The following is a 13,327-nucleotide window of genomic DNA, read 5'->3' as shown; positions in this document are numbered from 1 at the left end:
TCAGCTCAGACCCCCGTCCGCATCCCCGCCCGGACCCCCTACTCACTCTTACCCCTGCACCCTCGGGCCCAGATCCACACCGAGCACCCCACTTCGCCGCAGACTTCCCAACGCTGTCCCCCACATCTGCGTCCCCTCAGGTGCCCCGCAGTCCTGGAAAATTGTTTATTTGTGTAACCAATGACAGCATGGGGGCGGGGTGTGCTGGCGAGGTGGGTTCTTCCTCTTCCGGTCACTTCTTCTTGGCTACCTTGAGCTTCCCCTCTATCAGCCGCTGGCCCTGCCTCTTGATCTCGGCCCGCGAGGGCACGTAACTGTGGTCCACGTCGGTGAACTGGAAGGTCTCTGCAAAGGAGCGGGGGAGGGCAGCCGCGCCCGCAGCCCGTCTGCCCCGCGAGGGTCCCCAGATCCTGGATTGTCCCCTGGCGTTCGTTCACCGCAGGGCCAGTTGTACCAACGACGTATATTTCTTCCTTTCTGTGTCCCTGATGCTCTGGCATTTGGGGTCTCGCACAGCCGGGGAGAGAGACAGACCAGGGCTCACCCAGCCCTTCCAGAGCCCACACTCGACCACCTCTGTCTAATGCACACCCCAAGCCTGAATCACCCAGGGCCAGGTGCCAGGCAACTGGGGACAGCCCCTGTACCCCAAACCTGCTGGAATTATTTGAGCGGGCAGATCTTAGGCGGTGTGCCCCCTGCCTTGCCCTTCCCACAGAAACTCCAATAAACGCCCTGACCAAGGCCTTCCCTGCTGCCTGCCTACCGGCACTGGTGCCTCCCTGTGTCACAAAAGGTGGTAAGTTCTTTCAATGGCATTAACTTCACCAAGTCACCTCCATAAATTAAAAATCCAGTGGGTGCAACTGACACACCCTTTCCATCCCTTTAGCCCCCACTGTGCCTCCAGGCCGCCCTGGTCAGATGCAGCAAGCACCATCCCCAACCTCTGCCTCTGCACAGCTCAGGCCCACCACCAGCTGCTGGGCGGCCCGTACCTATGACATCCTCCCCCATCTCCTCAAAGCTGATCCTGGTGTTCTGCTTCTCCTTCAGGGCCGAGGACTCCAGGGCATCCCTCACCTTCGTGTGGACCTGCAGGGCATGGGAACTGTCAGCTCTGAGGGCACACGGGGCGTGTGGGCACCCCCCGGGCCAGGGCTACCTCCTCTGTCCTGGGTAGCATCTGCACTCGGTCAGCCAGGTACAGCAGCTTCCCCTTGCAGTATGCCAGCTTGCTGTACACATCCAGGGTGTCGGAGGGCAGCGCTTCTTTCTGTGGCCGGGAGGAACAAGTCGTCTCCCTCTGGCCCCTCCAGGGGACCCTCTGTACTGGGGGCTCCTCCACGCTTCCCTGGTACCTGGGCCGTGGGCAGGGGGACGCCAATCAGGCGGATGTGGAGGTTGTCGATGCCAGTTTGGATGGTCAGCAGCAGCTCTGGCTCTTGGCCATGTTGGCGTGGGCCAGCTGCAGCCGGGCTTCCTCCTCCTTCAGCATGTCCTTCATTTTCTTCTCAACAGACTTCAAGCTGTTGAGGATGAGGGAGGTAGGTAGCGGACTGAGGGCAAGGTCGCGGAGTCCCGAGCTGGCGCTGTGCTAATTCAGGCTCAGGAGCTCACACGCGGGCACTTGGGGCCCCTCGGCAGTGGGTGCGCTCAGCTCCGAGCCTGGTGCCAGCCACGGGGCTGTCAGTGAGGAGGAGGTCAGGGGCTCCCGGGTGCCTGATGGAGCTGGGTATCACGCCCTCCGTCGCCAGCTCCTTCGTCGCGGCCTCCGGCTGCGTCCGCCTCCCCTCACTGCCCGCCACCTGCAGCGCCAGGTTCTCCTCCGTGCTCCTCTGAGCCAGGAAGCAGCCGGTGATGTCCTGGCGGGGCCAGTGGGGCGAGGAGCAGGTGTGAGCCAGGAGGGAGCTTGTTCTTCTGGCTCCCGGTGGTCAGTAACATTGACCATGGCTGGGTGTTGAGGACCTGTGAGGCCCTCTGTGTGTGTCACCCTCGTGACAGGCAGAGGGGCCAAATGACCCCAAGGAAGAGCCAGAGAGACCACCGCCACGAGACTGCGTGGCTTTGAGTCACTCGTCCAAGGGTGGACAAGCTTACGTCAGGACCATGGACAGGAGCTCAAGGCTTACTGATAATAAATCCAGGGCGGATTAAAATAAAGGGGGTAGGGCGGAGAGGCAGCTGCTCGTCCTGATGCTGTTGGTTTGGGAAGGGGAAGGAGTTAAGAGGTGAAGGCCACCTCCTCGGGGTTTGAGATCCTCAAATTCCAGCGGGCTCTGTGCAGCCCCTGGAGCACGGCTCGGATTTGCCATCTGAGTCCCTGGAGTGCCTGCTACTCTGAGCTGTGGGGCCGCTGCTCTGTGTGTCCATTCATGCAGAAGGTGTCTGCAGAGCCTGGCCCAGCTCAGCTGGGCCTTGGGCTGGGGCAGGGTCTCCACCCGTCCTTCTGCCCACACCCCAGGAGTGCTAGGGAGCAGTACCCAGAGGTGAGAGCACTGCACAGCAGTCTAGACTTTCTCCACCAAAGCCATCACGTCCGTCTGGTATTCGATATCAGCCTTGGAGGTCTCCCTCCTCCTCACTGGGTACAGCAGAGGGGAATGTCAGCCGGCATGCAGGAATGCTGTGGGAGCTCTGCGCGAGGCCGTCGGATGCCCCCATACGTCGTCGGGGAGGCCACCCAAGAGCTGGGTACCCGTCAGAGTTGCCTTCACCTTAACTGGCTCCCTGCTCGGCCAGCCCTCGAGGGATGCCCCAAGGCAGCTCCATCCACAGGAGGACCAAAAGTGGCCTGGCACAGTGGGGCTTAGTGGGGCTTCTCAGAGGCGGCTCAGGGGTGCATTTTACAGCTGAGAAGCTGGGGGCTCAGCCACCCCTGGCCAAGAGCCCAGAGCCGGCAGCAGCACCTTGAAGCATGCACTGTGACTGTTGGTGTGCACCGGTGCAGGTCTATCCAGGGAGGGGCCGGGGCTCGTCGGTCTCCCTCACCCCGGCCCCCGCAGGTTACCCCCACCTCACGGTGACCCACCTCTCGGGACCCTGGCTGGGGCGGCGGGAGCTGAGCGCTCACCTTTCAGTTTCGGGACCCATCAGGCTGGAGGAGAAGTGCAAGTCCCGCCGGCCCTGAGCGCGGAGGGGGAGGAGGTGAGAGGTGTCCTCTGTGGCACAGGGGCTGCTGTGCCTGGCGTGGCCCGGACGCACCCAGCGGTATTTCTCGCTGGTCTCCTTGGAGTGGATCTTGTCAATGAGCTGCTTCTGCTGGTTGAGCCGGTCCTCCCATGCCTGGCGTTCCTCTGCTGGTTCAGCCGGTTCTCACGTGCCTGGCGTTCCTTGATGAAGGCGGCCTCCCCTTTGCCTCATGTTCATCTGGGGACACAGGAAGGGGGCGGGGGTCTGTCCCACCAAGGCCACCCGGGGTGCTGACCCAGCGTCAGCGTCAGTCCCCGCCTTCCCGATTTGGGACGCTCCGCCTGCGACCATCACCCTCACCCTTGCGTTCTGCCCTCCTCTGGGACGCCCCCCTCCTGCCTGGCCTCTGAGCCTTCCCTCGCGTTACGCCCCTCCAGCTGGGGTCGCTCCGGCTACAGCCATAGGCTCAGGGACTGCCTGGGACGCGCCTCACAGATTTCTCTCTCCAGCCCCGGTCCTCCGCTGCCTCTGCCAGCTCCCCTTAGAGCTCACTAGAGTGGATTCCACATGTCTAAACACAAAGTCATCATGTTCCCCCAGACCTCCTGTCTCCCGGCACACCCTGCTTTGGTGGCTAAATCCACTGTCTGTCTGGGCCTGCTCACGCGTCCTGGATGCCACGCTCTGCCCTTGCCTGCACGTCTCACTCGCCCCGCCCCTCATCGGGGTGACCTCTTAAAGACTTCTCGGCTCCATCCGAGTTCGGCCACCCATCTCCACCACTGGTCTGGCCCAAGTGACCAGTGTCTTGGCCCTGGTCCCCTCCAGTCTCTGCAGCCAGAGCACACCCGTTTGGAGACACGAATCTGATCCCGTCTCCCCCCATCTCCTCCCAGGGCTCCAGGTTAGGAGGGCCGCCACTGCAGCCCCGCCACCTGCTGCCCACACAGGCTCCAGCCCCCACGCCTCCTTTTGGCCCTGTTACACCCCAAGACTGTGTTGCCCAACCTCCAACCCCCAGAATCCGCCATTCACTGCCTTCCTGAGAAGGTCCGAACCCCAGGGTGGCCCCACTTCATGAGGAGGGGGCAGGCTGGCCTGGCAGGGGCCTCGGCACACAGTGGGTGAAGGGGTGGCACCTGCCCCGTCCAGGTCAATTCTCTGCCTTCTCTGTCTGCCTCTGCCCAGGCTCACAGGTGGTAAGGCAAGCAGGCCGGCAGGGCAGCCACTGGACTCCTCCAGTGATGACGGGGGGTGTGGGCATGGGGGTGTCCCGACGGACCCTGGGCCAGACAGGTTCAAGAGATAGCCCTGCAGGGAGGGCCCCCAGCCTGGGACCTGCTCTCACCTTGACCTCATCCGTAATCATCATGGCATCTTGGGACATGACTGTCATGTCCGACAGTTCCGACCAGTAGCCAACCACGAGATTCTGCAGCTTGTCCAGCTCTGTGGGGTATCCTGCCAGCTTCTGCAGCAGAAGGACAAGGGCAGGGGGGCACAGAGCCTGACCGTCCAGGGACTGCGGGCCAACCACAGGCTCCCCTGGCCCCTCCCTCATTCTCTTCTGGCCCCCAAAGTGGAGCACGTCTACTCCCCACCCCTCACCCCGGCCTGTGCAAGCCCAGGGGACAAGTATAATCTGGCCTGTGGCCCCAGCCGGGCCCAAAGCAGGTGAAAGGACATGTTTGGGGAGGGAAGACAGCAACTTCCTGGTGGATTCTCTCACTGCCCAGGGCCAGAGTCCAGAGACACTTCCAAAGAAGTTGTGATGGGATGTCCCACCACGTGAGAGGTGACTGTGAAACGCCGGGAGGCTGGCTGCTGTCTGAAGTGAAGAAGAGGGTCTCAAAACACTGGTGTGGGGTCAGAGACTCAGGACTCAAGGCCAAGGCTGTAACCTGACCAGCTAGCGTGGGGCCTTAGGAAAGCCTGGGTTTTGCCATGTGTAAAGGTAAGGTAATAATGGCTCTTTCAGGAGGTCGCTATCAGGATGGATTGAGAAGGTATAATGATGTATATTTAGCACAGGGTCAGGTTCATAAATGTCCAATATATCTTGGCTCTTAGTATTTTGTTGTTGATAACTACAACGTAGAATCTTCACTTTTTTGTTGTTGTTGTTGTTGCGGTACGCGGGCCTCTCACTGTTGTGGCCTCTCCCGTTGCGGAGCACAGGCTCCGGACGCGTAGACTCAGTGGACATGGCTCACGGGCCCAGCCGCTCCGCGGCATGTGGGATCTTCCCGGACCAGGGCACGAACCCATGTCCCCTGCATTGGCAGGCGGACTCTCAACCACTGCACCACCAGGGAAGCCCTTTTTTTTTTTTTTTTTAATGCAAGGGAGACTTCCCTGGTGTTCCAGTGGTTAAAACTCGGCGCAGGGGGCACGGGTTCGATCCCCAGTCAGGGAACTAAGAACCCGCATGCTGTGCCATGCGGCCAAAAAAAAAAAAAAAATGCAGATGACCACAGGAGTTATTTTTTTTTAGTGCATATGTTCTGAAAAGATAAGCAAGTACCACTGGGAGGACACGACGCATACAGGTGAAGGAGGGGCTGGACCCCAGGGTGCAGTCGGAGTGGGAAGGGGTGTGGGTAGGAGGAGTGGGCCCGGGAAGGACACGTGGGCAGGGCCACAAGGTGAGTCTCCAGGACCCGGGGCCTGAGGCAAGAGGGACAGGCTGGAGGACAGAGCTGCGTGCTGCTGGGCTCTGGGCACCGTGGGCAGGATTTGGGGGGCATGGCCCCAGCTGCGAAGAGCTGCAATGCCCACCCATCCCACACCCTCCTCCAAACACATTTCTACCTGTCACCCTCCCGGCCACACTGCCCTCCAGGGCTTCCCCTCCACCAGCCCCAGCATGAAGGTGGGGTCTTCCCTCTCTCTCTCGGCCCCCCCCGCCAAGCTGCTCCTCTTTGCACCCTGGCACCCAGCCTCCAGCCCTCCTCTCCAACTGTCCTCATCCTTACCATCTTCCACCACTTGGCCTGCGGCGGCTGCCTGTGCTCTTCTGTGTGGGGGCCAAAGGGGGTCGCCAGTGAACGGGGTTGCCTCACAGCAAGGCTCACGGCCCCTAGGGGCTTCCCCCTGGCCTTCTCGGCAGGGAGCAAGGTGGCTGGCTTGGAAGAGGTGGGCAGCAAGCGGAGGTTACTGACCTGCTCAGAGGCAGCTTGCCCTGGATGATGTTAGGGGACTTCTGAGGGTGCAGGACCCATCTCTTGGCCTCAGAAGCCAGGGGATGAGAAACGATGGGGCAAAGTAAAAACAACACTAAACCATCAAATAAGAACCCAAACAGGACTTCCCTGGTGGCGCAGTGGTTAAGAATCCCCCTGCCCATGCAGGGGACACGGGTTTGAGCCCTGGTCTGGGAAGATCCCACATGCTGCGAAGCAACTCAGCCCATGCACCACAGCTACTGAGCCTGCACTCTGGAACCTGTGAGCCACAACTACTGAGCCCGCGAGCCACGACTACTGAAGCTCACAAGCCACAACTACTGAGGCCCGCGCACCTAGAGCCTGTGCTCCGCAACAAGAGAAGCCACTGCAATGAGAAGCCTGCACACCGCAACGAAGAGTAGCCCTGCTCGCCACAACTAGAGAAAGCCCGCACGCAGCGACGAAGACCCAAGCAGCCAAAACTAAATAAGTCAATAAATCACTAAATTTATAAAAAACCAAAAAACAAACAATTCTGATGTAGCACATGATATGCCTTTTTGGAATAGCAAATAAATTCTTGAAAGAACGTTTCCCACCTACAAGGTGCCGCTGCTCAGCTTGGTGCCCAAAGCTGGGCTCAGCCTTTCTCGGGGTCACCCGGCCTGGAGGAGAGCTGCGCGCCTGCGGGGCAGCCTAACCCGGAGGGCACGCCCCCGCCGAGATTCCCGCCCTTCCTGGCCAGCTGGGCTCCCTGGGACCGGGATGCGGTCTCGGTCTCCGGGTGTGGGTTGAGGGGCTCACTTGTTTCAGGTGGTCCGGCAGGTCCACGTACAGCAGGTGGATATTCTGGCTAGTGGTGATCTCGACCATCGTCTTTTCTATGTTGTTCTCCAGCTGACGGATGACCTGGGCGGGGAGGAAGGGCACATTGAGAGTGCGTGGGGACAGGCCACCTGGGAGTGCAGAGGCCGGCGGGGGCGGGGCTGGGCTTTCTTCCAAGGGGGCCTCATTCATCTAGCCCCGCCCTCCCACAGAGCCCCGCCCCTCCTCCTGTGGCCCCGCCCCATCACACTGGAGGCCCCGCCCCGCTCCCCGCCGCCACCTGCAGCATGCGCGGCTCCTCCTTGGTGGCCTCGGGCTGGTTCTTAAGGCTGGCCAGCTCCAGCTGCATGCTCTCCAGCTTCTGCTCGCGCCGCCGCACCAGGTCGATCAGCACGTTGTGCATATTCACGCGGTCGAAGACGTACTTGCGCAGCTTCTCCCGCGCCACCTGGGTCGGGGAGGGCATGGCCCGCGCGTGGGTGCTCAGGGGCCACGGAGCGCGCCTGCATCTGGGCGGGCGGGGAGGGACCCGCGGCAACGCCACACGGACGCTGGGGCTGGGAACTCGCTCTGCTCCCCACCGGCTCCACATCGTAGTTTAGTTGGGGTGCACTGGCTGGGCGGGGCTGACGGGTCCCCCCTGCTGCCTTACCTCCGTGGTGCAGCGGCTGTGCGCCAGGCTCATGGGCACGTCCTTTCCGCAGGCCTTGGAGATGGTCCGCTGGTCATACTGTGGGGCGCGGCGGCTGAGCTGGGGGCTTGGCCCCTCTGCGTTCCCCCCGCCCCGGCCGCCGGCCCCTCCAGGGATTCTCCCCGGGTTTCCTCTGCCCTGTGCTAGCCTAGCAGCAAGACCCCAGCTCCTGGGGCCACAAGGGGCAGAGCGCTGAAGGACTCCATCCAGGCCATCCCTGCTCCGATGTGATGGAGGTCCAGAGAGGCGGGTCCCTGGCTCCCCTATATGGCTGCTGCAGGGGGTAGCCCAGGAAAGGGACCTCTGTCGGGCCCCTGGCCCTGCCCTCTGAGGTGGGTGGTGGGGAAACCGCCCCCCTCCACCCAGTTTCAGAATGGTTGGGGTTAGAGTGGGGAAAGGAGAGGAGGTGCCAGCTGTCCACCTGTGTTGGGGGAAGGGCTGTTTCAGCACGTGCCCCGCCCCCCCACCCCCAGCCAGCAGGTAGCAGGGAGGGTCTCGCTGTCCACCTTCTTGGCCAAAGCCCACTCGTGGGACCCGCGGCAAATGTTGCTGCGCAGGACAGCCAGCGTGGCCTTGTTCTTGAACGTGGTCTCCTTCACCGCCTGGATCTGCAGCGCCCGACATTGCTCTGTGTGGAGGGACAGGGCAGCCAGGATGTAGGCCAAGGGCCAAGGGCCTGGCCAGGGTTCCCGGGTGGGGCAGGCTCCACGCCGGGGAGGACAGAGGTGGGGGCGTGAGTTTGCTGTCTCCAAGGCCGCGCTCCTTCCTCCCAGCCTGCATGGGGGCCAGCTTCGCTGCTCAGCAGTGCTCATCTGGACGGCTCTCAGTGGACAGCAGTGCTGGGAGGTGGGGAGGGTGGGGTGCAAGTCAGGGACGGGCAGGCCTGTGATTTCTTCCAGACCCTCTAGCCACAGAAGTGGGTGGATCCCCTCCTGTCACCTCTGGCTTTGAGGCCACCGTGCTCACAAATCTCCTTGAAGCCCCCAGCTTCTGTTCCCCCTGCCCCCTGCATGGCAGACCCCTCCGATCCCTTCCCCCCAGCTCTGTTTGGGGGTGAGCAGTAGAGTGGCCCCCAGTCCATATGCCCTGGACCGTCCGTGTGTTAAGATTGTAAGTCCTGCCCCCAGGAGCCCCGGAGGCCCTGGGTCACCCCAGCGGCAGCCGCACCCTGGAGCCGAGTGATAGCCTTCAGCTCCTGGATCTGCCTCCACCTCCGCCTCACTACGGATCTTCATGGCGGCCCACGGCGCCCTCCAGGGCCCATCCGCACCCCCCACCCTCTCTGTGCTGAGCCTGCCCCGCAGAACCACAGTTCAGATTGCTCCTGGAATCTCGGCCCATTGTGACGGGGGCGGAGGTTCTCAACACCCAGGGAACCCGGGAATTCCTGGCCCACCCCGACGACCCCACCCTCTGCCCCCAGCCAGCCTCGGGGTTGCTCTCCTGGACACGAGTCTCGTGGCTGCTCTCCGAGGTGATTGGCAGTGGCACTGCACCCCACGGTGGCGCCACTGCACCCTCCCCATCCCCCCACACCCCCAGTGTCCTCCACTGAGCCTCCTAAAACTTCTGACCTCTCACTGCCTACAGGGTCTCCATTCCCTTACCCCACTCCAAGTTCAAACTCCAACCCTGGTGACCTGGCTCGTGAGACCCCCAGCCTCGGCCCTGACTACACCATCTCTCCCTGACCTTCCCTGCTCCACCCCCACTTCCCTGGGGAAGTCCTGGGTCCAGCTTTAGCTGTCACTTACTCCAGGAGGAGTCAGTCCCCTCCCTCTGCACCCCCAGCACAAGCTCCCCTTACAGCCATGTGGCCCAAGCCTGGGATTCCAGGGGTGCACATCAGATGGGTTACTTCTTCCAACCTGCATGAGTTTGCTAACAAAGCACCACAGACCGGGCAGCTTAAACAACAGAAATTTATTGTCTCACATCCTGGAGGCTTGAAGTCTGAGACCAAGGTGTCGGCAGGGCTGGTTTCTCCTGAGGCGTCTCTCCCAGGCTTGTAGACGGCTGTGTCCTCGTGGGGTCTTTCCCCTGTACTCACCTGTGTCCTAATCACCTTCTCTTCTAAGCACACCAGTCAGACTGGATGAGGGCCCATCCCCATTTTAACTTAATCACCTCTTCAAAGGTCCTGTCTCCAAATGCAGAGTCATATTCTGAGGTCCTGGGGGCTAGGGCTGCAAACTGTGAGTTTGTGGGAGACACAGTTCAGCCATAACAACAGTCTTCACCCATGCGCTGTTACAGCACCCATCTTTCTCTGTGACCTCTCAAACAGATCCTTTACTTTTCTGGTCACTCTCTTTTTAAAAAGTGAGTCCAGTTCCCTCTGAAACTAAAAGTTCCCCCTCTGCCCTCCCTCTGAGCCCAGGTCTTTCCCTCAGGGGGTTGGGAGGGCCTGCCGTGGGCAGGGTCTATTCCCTTGATGCCCGTGTTCTCCCAGGGTGTGAGGCAGAGCCTGTGCCCCAATACTGGTTCTCCTTTCCTCAGATGGAGAACCCCTGAATTTTAGTGGGCACGAGGCTGCCCAGAGCAAGCTGCCCTCCTAGGTGCCTTTGCACTAGGCGTCGCACATGACTTAGTTCTAGCCAATGCAGTGTTCAGAGAAGTGAGTGAACTGCCCTCCTCCTCCCCCTTTCTCTTTCCTGTTGACAGGGATGAAGACCTGATGTCCGGAGCCAGCACAGCTGCCTGGGACCATGAGGTGGATTTGGAATGAGGGCCGTTACAGCACGGAACACGCTAAAAGAAGCCTGGGTCCCTGACTCCATACAGCCCCAGACCACCCACTTGAGCTTTTCCATGAAAGAAAATGAAAACTCTAGCTTGCTTATGCCATGGTTATCTCGGGCTTCCTGTCGTTTTGCCTTCCCACGAACAGATTCCCTGGTGCACAGTGAGCGTGCAGTAGACGTTCTTTTGCGGGACTGGCTATGTCAGCAGGCGCAGGGGCGGAGCTGGGGCTGGAGCAGCGCGGCCCTGTGTGCCTTCAGTGTCACCAGGAAGCCTGCTATAAAGGACGGTGGATTTGCCCAGGTGTTATATAATCTCTGCCTCTCCCTCTGTTGGGGGTGGGTGAGGTGGGCAGTCTTGCCCACCCAGGAACACTCCTCCATGTGGACAGAGCTCCAGTAAGCTGACTCTGGCCTCCTGAACCACTCACTTCCTCCTCCCCAGGGGAGAAGTGACTTAATCTGATAGGTGGGTTTGGAATGATAGGCAGGTGGGCGTGGCCACTTCCTGTCCCTTGTCTCCTGGAAGCCAGGTGCTGCCTGGCTGCACACCGTCTGCTCTGCTTCTCTGTGCCAGGCGGTACAGAAGCACCCCCGCATGGAGGGCCCATGGGGGCTGCCGAGAGTGTCTAATCCTGGGGTTCGGTGTTAGGAACTGCCCTGGCACCTCCTCCAATCAGCTGTATGGTACCGAGGTGACATTTCTCTCATCTTCTTACTGCGCTGACTTGTTTCCCAACTGCTTTAGAACTCAGGCGAGAAACGGGAAACAGCAAAAGGTGTTTATTAGTCCCACAACCCCCAGCGGCAGCTGTCAGCTCTGACTGGGGTGGGCGGGGGGATGCAGGGGTCAGAAAGGGCGTATCAGCAGCAAGAAGTGCAGAAGGCCCAACCGCCACCCCAGAGCTGCCGCCCCCAAATATGCATGAGACAGGCCTGGTCTTCTCCAGCTCTGTGTCCACCACGTTTCTCACTGCCCTGCAGGAGGCCAGCCCCCCAGGGGCAGCACCTCCTGGTCTGACCTGGGCATCCAGGCTGGGCAGGAGCAGTTTGCACAGGTCTGACAGAGTTGGCCATGCATGTGTGCAGGGGACCTGGGTGTGGGGAGGCCAGCCTGGGGTGCAGGGGTGCTGAGGGCTGTGTTCTAGAACTCTCCGGCCCCAGGTCCTCAGTGCCCTGGCTGGAGCTCTCCTAGCTGTGCCGATCTGTAAGAGGCAAAGGGAGACAGCTAGAACCACACCCCAAAGCTGTGCCCGGTCCCTGTGCCCATTTTACCGGGGCAAAAACTGAGGCCTGTAACAGGAGGGATGCAGGCACTGGAGGCCAGGCTTGAGATCAATCAGCTTGATGTCCAGTGCAGGGCCTCTCAATCCGGCCGCTCTTCTCGGGGTGCCCACCCTCTGCACTCGCCCCTCCCAGGGCCACCCAGCCCCTCCTGGGTCTTCCTCCTGCACAAGGGCCTGGAAGTTCTGTCTGCCGCAGGCCCCCTCCCTCCCACCCCCACCCCCATGCGCGTGTCAAGGGGACAGGCCTGTCCCGCCTACGCCCGGGGAATGGAGCCTCGGTTCTGCGTCCTGCTGCCCCCAGGACCCTCACCTGTGTCCATGTCTTTGGGGAGCTGCCCTGTCTCCAGGAAGAGCCAGAGGTTGCTGCATTTCTGCGACTCCACTCGGGTCACCCAGTAGCTGGCCACTGAGCCTGCGACTGGGGAGAGGCAGGCAGGGGCCAGTGGGCAGGAGGGCGGGGCCTCTGCACTTGTCAGGGGAAGGGAGCAGGGTGCAGGTTTCTTCCTGGGAGCGGTGGGGTCCAGCAGGGCTCCCACTGAGAACTGGAGCCCCATCCCCGGAGGCAGGGATGCCCGGAACCACAGCCCCCCACCCCTAGTGGGATGCACTTCTGCTGAAGAGCCAGCGGCAACAGGGGTGCATTTCAGGGGCGCCAGGCACCAGTCCTGGAGTACCCACCCACGGCCACCAGCACGTTCCACTGAAAGGGGTACGGAAACTTCCTCTGAACGAGCATCTGCAGGCCGACGGTCGCAGCGGTGCCTGCCAAGAGCCATGGTCCGCATCAGCCAGCCCGTCCACGGGGCTTGTCAGGGGACCACGGGGCTCTCGGCCTAAGTGCTCGCGACACCTGCCAGGCTCCGAGCACTGCGGGCTGGCGACCTGGCGCCACCTGCTGGGGAGTCAGGGTGAGACAGGAGGGTGAGGTCTCTTCACACCCCAGGACAGACACCTGGACCCAGCCTACCTGTGACAAAGGTGAAAATGCCCTTCATGAAGGCGTTCGACTGGCACGCGGCATACTCCCCGAGTCCCTGGGATGGGGGAGGGGGTTGAAGGCTCAGTTCCCCGTCCCTCCTTTGGGCACACTCCGGCCCTGGGGTAGGGGACCACTCATCGTGAGGCCCTGGGGGCCTGGACACATCCCACCTGCTCCCATGCCCACCCAGGATGCCTCGATCTCCACAGCAACAGGGTCCCCCACCTCTGTCCCTCTTCTCTTCCCTAATAAGGGCACTCCCACCGAGGCCCCCGCCCCGCTCAGGTCAGCTTCTGAGGTCAGGGGCCCGCGTCCCAGGCCAGCCTTCTCACCGGGTGCTTGCTGGCCACGGCGTCGTCCACCCGGGACAGGCCCAGGTTCACCATGGCTGGCGGGCCGCGGGGAGCCGGCGGGGCAGAGCGTCGCCGGACTGGGCGGAGGGGCGGGGCCGGATGGGGCGGGGCCGGATGGGGCGGGGTGGGGCCGGATGGGGCGGGGTGGGGCCG

The 13,327-nt window shown here is 61.8% G+C and overlaps 2 protein-coding genes across 2 annotated transcripts; both read right to left on the bottom strand.

The window, feature by feature from the left end:
* Positions 1 to 59: 59 nt before the first annotated feature.
* On the bottom strand, positions 60 to 9,050 carry CCDC183 (coiled-coil domain containing 183). Its single transcript, XM_029203165.1, is given in 18 exon segments — positions 60 to 345; positions 999 to 1,095; positions 1,166 to 1,276; positions 1,362 to 1,438; positions 1,441 to 1,529; positions 1,723 to 1,865; positions 2,484 to 2,584; positions 3,032 to 3,033; positions 3,074 to 3,126; positions 3,205 to 3,252; positions 3,291 to 3,358; positions 4,471 to 4,603; positions 7,104 to 7,208; positions 7,405 to 7,572; positions 7,777 to 7,854; positions 8,322 to 8,443; positions 8,983 to 9,020; positions 9,022 to 9,050. Coding segments are annotated over 18 exon segments (1,575 nt in total). The 3' UTR covers positions 60 to 232.
* A 2,273-nt stretch (positions 9,051 to 11,323) lies between these two features.
* On the bottom strand, positions 11,324 to 13,276 carry TMEM141 (transmembrane protein 141). The gene is made up of 5 exons (XM_029201400.1): positions 13,154 to 13,276; positions 12,810 to 12,876; positions 12,521 to 12,604; positions 12,153 to 12,260; positions 11,324 to 11,761 (listed from the first exon to the last, which is right to left on the bottom strand). The coding sequence occupies exons 1-5, from the start codon at positions 13,205 to 13,207 to the stop codon at positions 11,748 to 11,750; spliced, it is 327 nt and encodes a 108-aa protein (XP_029057233.1). The 5' UTR covers positions 13,208 to 13,276; the 3' UTR covers positions 11,324 to 11,747.
* Between the last annotated feature and the right edge of the window lie 51 nt (positions 13,277 to 13,327).

This window comes from Monodon monoceros, unplaced genomic scaffold (genome assembly GCF_005190385.1).
Source record: "Monodon monoceros isolate NGI ecotype Baffin Bay Population unplaced genomic scaffold, NGI_Narwhal_1 Super_Scaffold_5, whole genome shotgun sequence".
Classification (NCBI taxonomy): domain Eukaryota; kingdom Metazoa; phylum Chordata; class Mammalia; order Artiodactyla; family Monodontidae; genus Monodon; species Monodon monoceros.
The sequence above is the reverse complement of the archived record's forward strand: the minus strand, read 5'-3'. Positions and strand labels throughout refer to the sequence as shown.